At 49.0% G+C, this 15,717-nt stretch overlaps 1 protein-coding gene across 2 annotated transcripts in view; it reads left to right on the top strand.

The window, feature by feature from the left end:
* Window positions 1-15,717, top strand: part of LOC134932743 (uncharacterized) — a 94,406-nt gene that overhangs the window by 54,825 nt on the left and 23,864 nt on the right. For both annotated transcript variants that reach the window (XM_063927442.1, XM_063927441.1), the window contains exon 4: window positions 92-182. In XM_063927442.1, the coding sequence (XP_063783512.1) occupies window positions 92-182 (91 nt within the window). The remainder of the gene's footprint in view (window positions 1-91; window positions 183-15,717) is intronic.

Genomic DNA, 15,717 nt, shown 5'->3' with positions numbered 1-15,717 from the left:
ATTAGTGGTTTTTTATAAATATATAAAAATACAGAGTATTTATATACATTAATTTTGTATATATATTTTTTTATTTTTTTTTACAATTCAGAAAATCAACTTCTGGCACTAGAACGACATCTCTCGCAAACAGAGCACATGTTGAATTCTTTACTGACACAACTGGATCCACTATCCAATTGGTAAGTATTGGCTAACTATTTTAACACTAAAAATGCAGAAATGAAGAAGCTTTTCAGTAGTGTGGCTATTGGAAAGCTAGAGCTACCTGTTACTTATAACTTGTCAGGTCTGTGTAACTGAAATGTTTGATACCTTATATTGCAATAGATGAACATAGGGGGTAATTCAGACCTGATCATAGCAGCAAATTTGTTAGCAGTTGGGCAAAACCATGTGTACTGCAGGTGGGGCAGATATAACATATAACATTTGCAGAGAGAGTTAGATTTGGGTGGGTTATTTTGTTTCTGTGCAGGGTAAATACTGGCTGCTTTATTTTTACACTGCAATTTAGATTTCAGTTTGAACACACCCCATCCAAATCTAACTCTCTCTGCACATGTTATATCTGTGCCCCCCCCCACCCCCCCTGCAGTGCACATGGGGGATCTGATCGCACGCTATGTTTTTTCGCTGTGCTGCGATCAGGTCCGAACTGCGCATGCGTGTGCACCTCAATGCGCAGGCGTGTCGTACGGGTGCAAAGCGGTTTGTTGCTGAGCGATGGATTTTATGAAGAGTCCATTCGCACAGCCGATCGCAAGGAGATTGACAGGAAGAGGGCATTTGTGGGTGTCAACTGACCGTTTGGTTGGAAAAAACGCAGGCGTGTCCAAGTGTTTGCAGGACAGGTGTCTGACGTCAATTCCCGGCAAGAACAGGCTGCAGTGATCGCAGCGGCTGAGTAAGTTCTGAGCTGCTCAGAAACTCAACAAAACTTATTTGTACCGCTCGGCTGCACATGCGATTGCACACTTGCGAAGCAAACATACACTCCCCTATAGGCGGCGACTATCTCTTCGCAGTGCTGCAAAAAATAGCGAGCGAACAACTCAGAATGACCCCCATGGTTTTGCCCAACTGCTAACAAATTTGCTGCTACGATCAGGTCTGAATTACCCCCATAGTTTCTTAATGTCCTTAACTTAAAAATGCACCTGAATCTGTAATGCAAGCTGAATTAATATTTGAGTACAGTATGTAGCCTCTTCATTTAGAAACTAATAATTTTAGCACGTGTCATGCATGATTATTAATTATGGAATTCTCCTCTAATGTTGTGTTCTTACCAAATTAAAAACTGGAATTATGAAAATGACATTTTGATTGAAAATAAGAATTTACTCACCGGTAATTCTATTTCTCGTAGTCCGTAGTGGATGCTGAGAACTCCGTAAGGACCATGGGGAATAGACGGGCTCCGCAGGAGACTGGGCACTCTAAAAGAAAGATTAGGTACTATCTGGTGTGCACTGGCTCCTCCCTCTATGCCCCTCCTCCAGACCTCAGTTAGGGAAACTGTGCCCGGAAGAGCTGACACAACAAGGAAAGGATTTAGAATCCAGGGTAAGACTCATACCAGCCACACCAATCACACTGTACAACTTGTGATAACCATACCCAGTTAACAGTATGAACAACAACTGAGCCTCCTTTTACGGATGGCTCATAACAATAACCCTTTAGTGAAGCAATAACTATATACATATATTGCAGAGAGTCCGCACTTGGGACGGGCGCCCAGCATCCACTACGGACTACGAGAAATAGAATTACCGGTGAGTAAATTCTTTTCTCTAACGTCCTAGTGGATGCTGGGGACTCCGTCAGGACCATGGGGAATAGCGGGCTCCGCAGGAGACAGGGCACATCTAAAAAGCTTTTTAGGTCACATGGTGTGTACTGGCTCCTCCCCCTATGACCCTCCTCCAAGCCTCAGTTAGGTTTTTGTGCCCGTCCGAGAAGGGTGCAATCTGGATGGCTCTCTTAAAGAGCTGTTTGGAAAAGTTTTTTTTAGGTTTTCACTCAGTGATTCCTGCTGGCAACAGGATCACTGCAACGAGGGACTTAGGGGAGAGATCTCCAACTCACCTGCGTGCAGGATGGATTGGGATCTTAGGCTACTGGACACTGAGCTCCAGAGGGAGTCGGAACACAGGTCAGCCTGGGGTTCGTCCCGGAGCCGCGCCGCCGATCCCCCTTACAGACGCTGAAGACGGCAGAGACGGAGGTCCGGAAACAGGCGGCAGAAGACTTCACAGTCTTCAGAGAGGTAGCGCACAGCACTGCAGCTGTGCGCCATTGTTGTCACACGGCTCACTGACATGGTCACGGAGGGTGCAGGGCGCTGCTGGGGGCGCCCTGGGCAGCAATATAAATACCTATTTGGCAAAATAAATACATCACATATAGCCATTAAGGCTATATGTATGTATTTTAACCCAGGCCAGTTCTTAAAAAACCGGGAGGAAAAGCCCGCCGAGAAAGGGGCGGAGCTTATTCTCCTCAGCACACAGCGCCATTTTCCCTCACAGAAAGGCTGAGGGGAAGGCTCCCATGCTCTCCCCTGCACTGCACTACAGAAACAGGGTTAAAACAGAGAGGGGGGGCACTGATTTGGCGATATAAATATATATTAAATGCTATAAGGGAGGAACACTTATATAAAGGTTGTCCCTGTATAATTATAGCATTTTGGTGTGTGCTGGCAAACTCTCCCTCTGTCTCCCCAAAGGGCTAGTGGGTCCTGTCCTCTATCAGAGCATTCCCTGTGTGTGTGCTGTAAGTCGGTACGTGTGTGTCGACATGTATGAGGAAAATGTTGGTGAGGAGGCGGAGCAAATTGCCTGTAATGGTGATGTCACTCTCTAGGGAGTCGACACCAGAATGGATGGCTTACTTGTGGAAGTACGTGATCATGTCAACACGCTGCAAGCCGGTTGACGACATGAGACGACCGGCAAACAAATTAGTACCTGTCCAGGCGTCTCAGACACCGTCAGGGGCTTGTAAAAACGCCCATTTACCTCACGGACACTGACTCCAGTGTCGACGGTGAAGAAACAAACGTATTTTCCTTTAGGGCCACACGTTACATGTTAAGGGCATGAAGGAGGTGTTACATATTTCTGATACTACAAGTACCACAAATAAGGGTATTTTGTAGGGTGTGAATAAACTACTTGTAGTTTTGCCTGAATCAGATAAATTAAATGAAGTGTGTGGTGATACGTGGGGTTCCTCCGATAGAAAGTTATGGGCGGTATACCCTTTCCCGCCAGAAGTAAGGGCGAGTTGGGAAACACACCTTAGGGTGGATAAGGCGCTCACACGCTTATAAAAACAAGTGGCGTTACCGTCTCCAGATACGGCCGCCCTCAATGAGCCAGCTGATAAGAAGCTGAAAAATAGCCTAAGAAGTATATACACACATACTGGTGTTATACTACGACCAGCAATCGCCTCAGACTGGATGTGCAGCGCTGAGGGGGCTTGGTCGGATTTCCTGACTGAAAATTTTGATACCCTTGACAGGGACAAGATTTTATTGTCTATAGAGCATTTTAAGGATGCATTTCTATATATGCGTGATGCGCAGAGGGATATTTGCATTCTGGCATCAAGAGTAAATGTGATGTCCATATCTGCCAGACGAAGACACGACAGTGGTCAGGTGAGGCAGATTCCAGACGGCACATGGAAGTATTGCCGTATAAAGGGGCGGTCCATCGGACCTGGTGGCCATGGCAACAGCTGAAAAATCCACCTTTTGTTACCCCGAGTCACATCTCAACAGAAAAGGACACAGTCTTTTCAGTCTCAGTCCTTTCGTCTCCATACGGGCAGGCGGGCAAAGGCCAGTCATATCTGCCCAGGGGTAGAGGAAAGGGAAGAAGACTGCAGCAAGCAGCCCATTCCCAGGAACAGAAGCCCTTCACAGCTTCTGCCAAGTCCGCAGCATGACGCTGGGGCAGTACAAGCGGACTCAGGTGCGGTAGGGGGTCATCTCAAGAGTTTCAGCACGCAGTGGGCTCACTTGCAAGGGGACTCCTGGATCCTACATGTAGTATCCCAGGTGTACATTGGAAATTCGAGATGTCTCCTCCTCACAAGTTCCGGAGGTCTGTTTTACCAACGTCTACCTCCGACAGGGAGGTAGTATTGGAAACAATTCACAGGCTGTATTCCCAGCAGGTGATAATCAAAGTACCCCTCCTACAACAAGGGAGGGGGTATTATTCCACACTATATTGTGGTACTGAAGCCAAACGGCTCGGTGAGATCTGAAATATTTGAACACTTACATACAAGCGTTCAAATCAAGATGGAGTCACTCAGAGCAGTGATAGCGAACCAGGAAGGGGACGATATGGTGTCACTGGATATCAGGGACACTTACCTACATGTCCAAAATTGCCCTTCTCACCAAGGGTACCTCAGGTTCGTGGTACAGAACTGTCACTATCAGTTCAGACGCTGCCGTTTGGATTGTCCACGGCGCCACGGGTCTTTACCAAGGTAATGGCCGAAATGATAATTCTTCTTAAAAGAAACTGGTACGCTTCCCTGATAAGGGCAAGGTCCAGAGAACAGTTGGAGGTCGGAGTAGCACTATCTTTAATAGTTCTACGACAGCACGAGTGGATTCTAAATATTCCAAAATCGCAGCTTTTCCGAGGACACGTCTACTGTTCCTAGGGATGATTCTGGACACAGTCCAGAAAAAGGTGTTTCTCCCAGAGGAGAAAGCCAGGGAGTTATCCGAGCTAATCGGGATCCTCCTAAAACCAGGAAAAGTGTCAGTGCATCATTGCACAAGAGTCCTGGTAAAAATGGTGGCTTATTACGAAGCAATTCCATTCGGCAGATTTCACGCAAGAACTCTTCAGTGGGATCTGCTGGACAAATGGTCCGGATCGCATCTTCAGATGCATCAGCGGATAACCCTATATCTAAGGACAAGGGTGTCTCTCCTGTGGTGATTACAGAGTGCTCATCTTCTAGAGGGCCACAGATTCAGCATTCAGGATTGGATGCTGGTGACCACGGAGGCCAGCCTGAGAGGCTGGGGAGCAGTCACACAGGGAAAAAAAAAATTTCCAGGAAAGTGTGATCAAGTCTGGAGAATTCTCTCCACATAGATGGAGTTAAGAGCAAAATTATAATGCTCTAAACTTAGCAAGACCTCTGCTTCAAGGTCAGCCGGTATTGATCCAGTGGGATAACATCACGGCAGTCGCCCACGTAAACAGAAAGGGCGGCACAAGAAGCTGGAGGGCAGTGAAAAAACTGCAAGGATTTTTCGCTAGGCGGAAAATCATGTGATAGCACTGTCAGCAGTGTTCTCTCCGGGAGTGGACGACTGGGAAGCAGACTTCCTCAGCAGGCATGACCTCCACCCGGGAGAGTGGGAACTTCATAGGGAAGTTTTTCCGCATGATTGTGAACCATTGGCAAAGACCAAAGGTGGAAATGATGGCGTCCCGCCCGAACAAAAAACGGGACAGGTATTGCGCCAGGTCATGAGACCTTCAGGCGATAGCTGTGGATGTCCTGGTAACACCGTGGGTGTAACAGTCGGTGTATGTGTTCCCTCCTCTGCTTCTCATAACCAAGGTATTGAGAATTATAAGACATAGAGGAGTATGAACTATACTCGTGACTCCGGATTGGCCAAGAGGGACTTGGTACCCGGAACTTCAAGAGATGCTCACAGAGGACTAAGGGCCTGGGGAGCTAAGAAGGGACTTGCTTCAGCAGGTACCATGTCTATTCCAAGACTTACCGCGGCTGCGTTTGACGGCATGGCGGTTGAATGCCGGATCCTGAAGGAAAAAGGCATTCCATAAGAGGTCATACCTACCCTGGTCAAAGCCAGGAAGGAGGTGACCGCACAACGTCATCACCACATGTGGTGAAAATATGTTGCGTGGGTGAGGCCAGGAAGGCCCCACGAAGAAAATTCAACTAGGTCGATTTCTACACTTCCTGAAAACAGGAGTGTTTTGAGCCTAAAATTGGGGTTCTTTAAGGTTTTAAGTTTCGGCCCTGTAGAATTTCTTCCGGAAAGAATTGACTTCAGTTCCTGAAGTCCAGATTGTCAAGGGAGTATTGCATATACACCCCTTTTTTGTGCCTTTAGTGGCACCGTGTGATCTCAACATAGTGTTGGGATTCCTTAAAATCATATTGGTTTGAACCGCTCAAATCTGTGGATTTGAAATATCTCACATGGAAAGTGAACATGCTGTTGACCAATATCTCACATGGACAGTGACCATGCTGTTGGTCCTGGCCTCGGCCAGGCGATTGTCAGAATGGGCGGCTTTGTCTTACAAAAGCCATATTTAATTTTCCATTCGGACAGGGCAGAACTGGGACTCGTCTCCAGTTTTCTTCCTAAGGGGGTGTCAGGTTTTCACCTGAAACAACCTATTATGGTGCCTGCGGCTACTAGGGACTTGGAGGACTCCAAGTTACTAGACGTTGTCAGGACCCTAAAAATATATTTATATATATATAGTTTAGGACGGCTGGAGTCAGAAAGTCTGACTTGCTGTTTATATTGTATGCATCCAACAAGATGGGTGCTCCTGCGTCTAAACAGACGATTGCACGTTGGATCTGTAGCACAATCCAACTTGCACATTCTGTGGCAGGCCTGCCACAGCCTAAATCTGTAAAGGCCCACTCCACTAGGAAAGTGGGCGCATCTTGGGCGGCTGCCCGAGGGGTCTCGGCATTACAACTTTGCCGAGCAACTACGTGGTCAGGGGAGAACACGTTTGTAAAAGTTTACAAATTTGATACTCTGGCTAAGGAGGACCTGGAGTTCTCTCATTCGGTGCTGCAGAGTCATCCGCACTCTCCCGCCCGTTTGGGAGCTTTGGTATAATCCCCATGGTCCTGACGGAGTCCCCAGCATCCACTAGGACGTTAGAGAAAATAAGAATTTACTTACCGATAATTCTATTTCTCGTAGTCCGTAGTGGATGCTGGGCGCCCATCCCAAGTGCGGATTGTCTGCAATGCTTGTACATAGTTATTGTTACAAAAATCGGGTTATTACTATTGTTGTGAGCCATCTTTCAGAGGCTACTTCGTTTTGTTATCATACTGTTAACTGGGTTCAGATCACAAGTTGTACGGTGTGATTGGTGTGGCTGGTATGAGTCTTACCCGGGATTCAAGATCCTTCCTTATTGTGTACGCTCGTCCGGGCACAGTACCTAACTGAGGCTTGGAGGAGGGTCATAGGGGGAGGAGCCAGTACACACCATGTGACCTAAAAAGCTTTTTAGATGTGCCCTGTCTCCTGCGGAGCCCGCTATTCCCCATGGTCCTGACGGAGTCCCCAGCATCCACTACGGACTACGAGAAATAGAATTATCGGTAAGTAAATTCTTATTATTTTCTCTGACGTCCTAGTGGATGCTGGGAACTCCGTAAGGACCATGGGGATTATACCAAAGCTCCCAAACGGGCGGGAGAGTGCGGAAGACTCTGCAGCACCGAATGAGCAAACTCAAGGTCCTCCTCAGCCAGGGTATCAAACTTGTAGAATTTAGCAAATGTGTTTGAACCCGACCAAGTAGCAGCTCGGCAAAGCTGTAAAGCCGAGACCCCTCGGGCAGCCGCCCAAGAAGAGCACACCTTCCTTGTGGAATGGGCTTTCACTGTGATTTCAGGAAATCCAACACAACGTTAAGATCCCAAGGTGCCACTGGAGGCACAAAAGGGGGCTGAATATGCAGCACTCCCTTTACAAATGTCTGAACTTCAGGCAGTGAAGCCAGTTCTTTTGAAAGAAAATAGATAGGGCCAAAATCTGGACCTTTTTGGACCCCAATTTTAGGCCCATAGTCACCCCTGACTGTAGGAAGTGCAGAAATCGACCCAGCTGGAATTCCTCTGTTGGGGCCTTCCTGGCCTCACACCAAGCGACATATTTCCGCCATATGCGGTGATAATGCTTTGCTGTCACATCCTTCCTAGCTTTTATCAGCGTAGGAATCACTTCATCTGGAATGCCCTTTTCCGTTAGGATCCGGCGTTCAACCGCCATGCCGTCACACGCAGCCGCGGTAAGTCTTGGAACAGACGGGGCCCCTGCTGTAACAGGTCCTGTTTGAGAGGCAGAGGCCATGGGTCCTCTGAGATCATCTCTTGTAGTTCTGGGTACCAAGTTCTTCTTGGCCAATCCGGAACGATGAGTATAGTTCTTACTCCTCTCTTTCTTACTATCCTCAGTACCTTGGGTATGAGAGGAAGAGGAGGGAACACATAAACCACATACACCCACGGTGTCGCTAGTGCGTCCACAGCTATCGCCTGAGGGTCCCTTGACCTGGCGCAATATTTTTTTAGCTTTTTGTTGAGGCGGGACGCCATCATGTCCACCCGTGGCAGTTCCCAGCGATTTACAATCTGTGTGAAGACTTCTTGATGAAGTCCCCACTCTCCCGGGTGGAGGTCGTGCCTACTGAGGAAGTCTGCTTCCCAGTTGTCCACTCCCGGAATGAACACTGCTGACAGTGCTAGCACGTGATTCTCCACCCATCGAAGAATCCTTGTGGCTTCTGCCATTGCCATCCTGCTTCTCGTGCCGCCCTGGCGGTTTACATAGGCGACCGCCGTGATGTTGTCTGACTGAATCAGTACTGGGTGGTTTTGAAGCAGGGGCTCTGCTTGACTCAGGGCGTTGTAAATGGCCCTTAGTTCCAGTATATTTATGTGTAGTGAAGTCTCCAGACTTGACCACTGTCCTTGGAAGTTTCTTCTCTGAGTGACTGCCCCCCATCCTCGGAGGCTTGCATCCGTGGTCACCAGGACCCAGTCCTGTATGCCGAACCTGCGGCCCTCGAGAAGATGAGCACTCTGCAGCCACCACAGCAGAGACACCCTGGCCCTTGGGGACAGGGTGATCAACCGATGCATCTGAAGATGCGATCCGGACCATTTGTCCAACAGATCCCACTGAAAGATCCTTGCATGGAACCTGCCGAAGGGAATTGCTTCGTAAGAAGCCACCATCTTTCCCAGGACTCGCGTGCAGTGATGCACCGACACCTGTTTTGGTTTCAGGAGGTCCCTGACCAGAGATGACAATTCCTGGGCCTTCTCCACCGGGAGAAACACCTTCTTCTGTTCTGTGTCCAGAATCATGCCCAGGAAAAGTAGACGCGTCGCAGGAATCAGCTGCGACTTTGGGATATTCAGAATCCAGCCGTGCTGTTGCAACACTTCCTGAGAGAGTGCTACGCTGACCAACAACTGCTCTCTGGACCTCGCCTTTATGAGGAGATCGTCCAAGTACGGGATAATTATAACTCCCTTCTTCCGAAGGAGTATCATCATTTCGGCCATTACCTTGGTAAATATTCTCGGTGCCGTGGAGAGACCAAACGGCAACATCTGGAATTGGTAATGACAGTCCTGTACCACAAACCTGAGGTATTCCTGGTGAGGTGGGTAAATGGGGACATGCAAGTAAGCATCCTTGATGTCCAGCGACACCATAAAATCCCCCTCTTCCAGGCTTGCAATAACCGCCCTGAGCGATTCCATTTTGAACTTGAACTTCTTTATATAAGTGTTCAAGGATTTTAAATTCAGAATGGGTCTCACCGAACCGTCCGGTTTCGGTACCACAAACATTGTGGAATAGTAACCCCTGCCCTTTTGAAGGAGGGGGACCTTGATTATCACCTGCTGGAGGTACAGCTTGTGAATTGCCGCCAGTACTACCTCCCTTTCCCTGGGAGCAGCTGGCAAGGCTGATTTGAGGTAACGGCGAGGGGGAGTCGCCTCGAACTCCAGCTTGTATCCCTGAGATACAATTTGTACAGCCCAGAGATCCACTTGTGAGCAAACCCACTGGTTGCTGAAGTTTCGGAGACGCGCCCCCACCGCACCTGGCTCCGCCTGTGGAGCCCCAACGTCATGCGGTGGACTTAGTGGAAGCAGGGGAGGATTTTTGTTCCTGGGAACTGGCTGCCTGGTGCAGCTTCTTTCCTCTACCCTTGCCTCTGGCCAGAAAGGATGCTACTCTGACCCGCTTGCCTTTCTGAGGCCGAAAGGACTGCACTTGATAATACGGTGCTTTCTTAGGCTGTGAGGGAACCTGAGGTAAAAAAGTCGACTTCCCAGCAGTTGCTGTGGATACGAGGTCCGAGAGACCGTCCCCAAACAATTCCTCACCCTTATAAGGCAAAACCTCCATGTGTTTTTTAGAATCAGCATCACCTGTCCACTGCCGAGTCCATAATACTCTCCTGGCAGAAATGAACATTGCATTAATTCTAGATGCCAGCAGGCAAATGTCCCTCTGGGCATCCCGCATATATAAGACGACGTCTTTTATATGTTCGATGGTTAGCAAAACAGTATCCCTGTCGAGGGAATCAATGTTGTCTGACAGGGTATCAGTCCATGCTGCTGCAGCACTACACATCCAGGCTGAAGCAATAGCAGGTCTCTGTAGAGTACCAGAGTGTGTATACACAGACTTCAGGATAGCTTCCTGCTTTCTATCCGCAGGCTCCTTTAGGGCGGCCGTATCCTGAGACGGCAGTGACACCCTTTTAGATAAGCGTGTTAGCGCCTTGTCCACCATAGGGGATGTTTCCCAACGTAACCTATCCGTTGGCGGGAAAGGGTACGCCATCAGTAACCTCTTAGAAATCACAAGTTTCTTATCAGGGGAACTCCACGCTTCTTCACACAAATCATTTAATTCATCAGATGGGGGAAAAGTCACTGGCTGCTTTTTCTCCCCAAACATAATACCCCTCTTGGTGGTAACCGGGTTAATAGCAGAAATGTGCAATACATCTTTCATTGCAGTAATCATGCATCGGATGGCTTTTGTAGACTGTACATTTGTCTCATCCTCATCTACACTGGAGTCAGACTCCGTGTCGACATCTGTGTCTACCATCTGAGCTAGCGGGCGTTTATGAGCCCCTGACGGCTTCTGAGTCGCCTGGGCAGGCGCGGGCTGAGACCCCGGCTGTCCCAAGGCTGCTGCGTCATCGAACCTTTTATGTAAGGAGTTGACACTGTCGGTTAAGACCTTCCACATATCCAATCAGGTGTCGGCCCCGTCGGGGGCGACACCACACTTATCTGCCCCTGCTCCGCCTCCACGTAACCCTCCTCATCAAACATGTCGACACAGCCGTACCGACACACCGCACACACACAGGGAATGCTCAGACTGAGGACAGGACCCCACAAAGTCCTTTGGGGAGACAGAGAGAGAGTATGCCAGCACACCCCACAGCGCTATATAACACAGGGATTTACACTATAAAAAGTGATTTACCCAATAGCTATCTTATTTGCGCCTAAATTTATGTGCCCCCCTCTCTTTTTTACCCTTCTTGTATCAGGATACTGCAGGGGAGAGCCTGGGGAGCTGCTTCCAGCGGAGCTGTGAAGGGAAAATGGCGCTGGTGTGCTGAGGAAGAAGGCCCCGCCCCCTCAGCGGCGGGCTCCTGTCCCGCGTTTTATGTAACTTAATGGCGGGGGTTTTTACACATATACAGTTTTCAGACTGTATTATGTGTATTTTAAGTGCCAAAAGGTATTATAATTGCTGCCCAGGGCGCCCCCCCCCCCAGCGCCCTGCACCCTACAGTGACCGGAGTGTGTGGTGTGCTGTGGGAGCAATGGCGCACAGCTGCGGTGCTGTGCGCTACCTTAATGAAGACAGGAGTCTTCTGCCGCCAATTTCATCGCTTCTCTTCTGTCTTCTGGCTCTGCAAGGGGGACGGCGGCGCGGCTTCGGGAACGGACGATCGAGGTCAGGCCCTGTGTTCGAACCCTCTGGAGCTAATGGTGTCCAGTAGCCTAAGAAGCACAAGCTAGCTGCAAGCTGGTAGGTTTGCTTCTCTCCCCTCAGTCCCACGTAGCAGTGAGTCTGTTGCCAGCAGATCTCACTGAAAATAAAAAACCTAACAAATACTTTCTTTTCTTGCAAGCTCAGGAGAGCCCACTAGGAGCACCCAGCTCTGGCCGGGCACAGATTCTAACTGAGGTCTGGAGGAGGGGCATAGAGGGAGGAGCCAGTGCACACCAGATAGTACCTAATCTTTCTTTTAGAGTGCCCAGTCTCCTGCGGAGCCAGTCTATTCCCCATGGTCCTTACGGAGTTCCCAGCATCCACTAGGACGTCAGAGAAATATATTTGATGTATTAATACTAGTAATTAATATTCACATACAGAATACAGTGATGTTTGATGCTGCCACTGCAGTCATTATTACAATACTGTGTATTCTATGAAGGAATGATCTTCCAATTGTTATGTCTCTCTCTCTCTCTCTATATATATATTTATAGGCCAATCAGTGCTGAGCTTGCTTGCAGATCATCAATCTGTATAAGAATCCAGAGCTTTTTACCCAAATTTAATCTCCCTACTCCATTTTTTCTCTTACGTCCTAGAGGATGCTGGGGACTCCGTAAGGACCATGGGGAATAGACGGCTCCACAGGAGACATGGGCACTAAAAAGAACTTTAGGTATGGGTGTGCACTGGCTCCTCCCTATATGCCCCTCCTCCAGACCTCAGTTTAATACTGTGCCCAGAGGAGACTGGGTGCACTACAGGGAGCTCTCCTGAGCTTCCTGAATAGAAAGTATTTTGTTAGGTTTTTTATTTTCAGGGAGACCTGCTGGCAACAGGCTCCCTGCATCGTGGGACTGAGGAGAGAGAAGCAGACCTACTTAAATGCTAGGCTCTGCTTCTTAGGCTACTGGACACCATTAGCTCCAGAGGGAGTCAGAACGCAGGTCTTCCCTAGCAGTTCGTCCCGGAGACGCGCCGCCGTCCTCCTCGCAGAGCCGGAAGATAGAAGCCGGGTGAGTATAGGAAGGCAGAAGACTTCACAGGCGGCAGAAGACTTCAGAGCTTCGGAGAGGTAACCGCTGCGCGCCATTGCTCCCACAACACACACACACAGCGCACACTGTGGGGTACAGGGGGGTGGGGGGGGGCTGCAATGTAGACCTCAGTACTGGCTTTTAGGAAAATAATTAATCAATTTGATATTATTTCAGAGCCCCCACCAGTTTAAAAAAGGGGGTGGGGCTTCTCCCTCAGCACTCACCAGCGCCATTTTCTCCACAAGCACACGCTGAGAAGCTGGCTCCCTGGACTCTCCCCTGCTGATCACTGGTGACAGAGGGTTTTAAAGAAGGGGGGGGGGGGGGGGCACATAATAGGGCGCAGTGAATAGCGCTGTATCTGGGTAACATTTTTCTTTTTCCCAAGATTATTGGCGCTGGGTGTGTGCTGGCATACTCTCTCTCTCTGTCTCTCCAAAGGGCCTTGTGGGGGTACTGTCTCCAGATAGAGCTTTCCCTGAGTGTGTGGTGTGTCAGTACGTGCGTGTCGGCATGTCTGAAGCGGAAGGCTCTCCTAGGGAGGAGGTGGAGCTCATGAGTGTGGCGTCGCCGTCGGCAACGCCGACACATGACTGGATGGATATGTGGAATATTTTAAATGCAAATGTGAATTTATTGCACAAACGTTTGGACAAAGCAGAGTCCAGTGACAACACAGAGGGTCATACCCTGCCTTTCCCTATGTCACAGGGACCTTCTGGGTCTCAAAAGCGGCCGCTTTCTCAGATAGTTGACACAGATACCGACACAGAGTCTGACTCTAGTGTCGATTATGATGATGCAAGGTTGCAGCCAAAATTGGCAAAGACTATTCATTATATGATTATTGCTATAAAGGATGTGCTGCATTTTATAGATGACCCCGCGGTGCCTAATCCTAAAATCCACATGTTTAAAGAAAAGAAGCCTGAGGTTACTTTTCCTCCTTCTTTTGAATTAAATGAGTTATTAGAAAGTGCTTGGGAAACTCCAGATAAGAAGCTGCAGATTCCCAAAAGGATTCTTATGGCGTATCCTTTCCCTATCAAGGACCGGTTACGGTGGAAATCCTCCCCAAGGGTGGACAAAGGCGTTGACGCGCCTTTCCAAAAAGGTGGCGCTGCCGTCTCAAGATACAGCGGCCCTCAGGGATCCTGCTGACCGCAAGCAGGAAACTACCTTGAAGTCAATTTACACACATAACGGTACATTACTCAGACCGGCAATAGCGTCTGCTTGGGTTTGTAGCACTGTACTAGCGTGGACCGATACCTAATCTGCTGATATGGATACGATGGATAAGGAAACTATTTTGTTGACCCTGGGCCATATTAAGGATGCGGTCCTTTATATGAGAGAGGCTCAAAGGGATATATGCATACTGGGGTCCAGAGCAAACGCTATGGCGATTTCTGCCAGGCGAGCACTGTGGACCCGACAGTGGTCGGGTGATACCGACTCAAAACGGCATATGGAGGTATTGCCGTACAAGGGTGAGGAGTTGTTTGGGGAAGGTCTCGCAGACCTAGTTTCCACAGCTACTGCAGGTAAATCATCTTTTTTACCTTATGTTTCCTCACAGCCTAAGAAAGCGCCACATTATCAGATGCAGTCCTTTCGGCCGCATAAATGCAAGAGAGCTCGAGGATCTTCCTTTCTTGCCAGAGGTAAGGGCAAGGGGAAAAAGCTGCCAACTACAGCCAGTTCCCAGGAACAAAAGTCCTCCCCGGCCTCTACTAAATCCACCGCATGACGCTGGGGCTCCGCGGGTGGAGTCCGCTCCGGTGGGGGCACGTCTTCGTCTTTTCAGCCAGGTCTGGATTCATTCTCAGGTGGACCCCTGGGCAATAGACATTGTTTCCCGGGGGTACCAGCTGGAATTCAAAGAGGTGCCCCCTTGGCGGTTTTTCAAATCGGCACTGCCGACTTCTTCACCAGAGAGGGAGGTAGTTTTGGCAGCAATTCAAAAATTGTGTCTCCAACAAGTGGTGGTCAAGGTTCCCCTGCTGCAGCAGGGGATGGGCTATTACTCAACCCTGTTTGTGGTCCCGAAACCGGACGGTTCGGTCAGACCCATTCTAAATTTAAAATCCTTAAACCTATACTTAAAGAGGTTCAAGATGGAGTCGCTCAGGGCGGTCATTGCAAATCTGGAGAAGGGAGATTATATGGTGTCTCTAGACATAAAGGATGCATACCTTCATGTCCCCATTTATCAACCTCATCAGGCGTTCCTGAGAATTGTGGTGGAGGATTGTCACTACCAATTTCGGACGTTGCCGTTTGGGCTGTCCACGGCCCCGAGAATTTTCACCAAATTAATGGCGGAAATGATGGTGCTCCTGCGCAAGCAGGGGGTCACAATTATCCCATACTTGGACGATCTCCTGATAAAAGCGAGATCGAGAGAACAGTTGCTGGTCAAAGTATCACTCTCCCTGAGGGTGTTACAGCAACACGGTTGGATTCTTAACCTGCCAAAGTCACAGTTAGTTCCAACAACCAGATTGCCTTTCTTAGGCATGATTCTGGACACGGAACAAAAGAGGGTCTTTCTCCCGACGGAAAAGGCCCAGGAACTGCAGGACTTGGTCAGGGACCTGTTGAAGCCAGACAGGGTGTCGGTACATCACTGCACGCGAGTGCTGGGAAAAATGGTGGCGTCTTACGAGGCCATTCCATTCGGCAGGTTCCATGCCAGAACCTTTCAGTGGGACCTTCTGGACAAGTGGTCACATCTACAGATTCATCAGATGATCCGCCTGTCCCCCAGGGCCAGGGTATCTCTCCTGTGGTGGCTGCAGAGTGCTCACCTTCTAGAGG

Source organism: Pseudophryne corroboree, chromosome 6, assembly GCF_028390025.1.
Source record: "Pseudophryne corroboree isolate aPseCor3 chromosome 6, aPseCor3.hap2, whole genome shotgun sequence".
NCBI lineage: Eukaryota > Metazoa > Chordata > Amphibia > Anura > Myobatrachidae > Pseudophryne > Pseudophryne corroboree.
The sequence above is the reverse complement of the archived record's forward strand: the minus strand, read 5'-3'. Positions and strand labels throughout refer to the sequence as shown.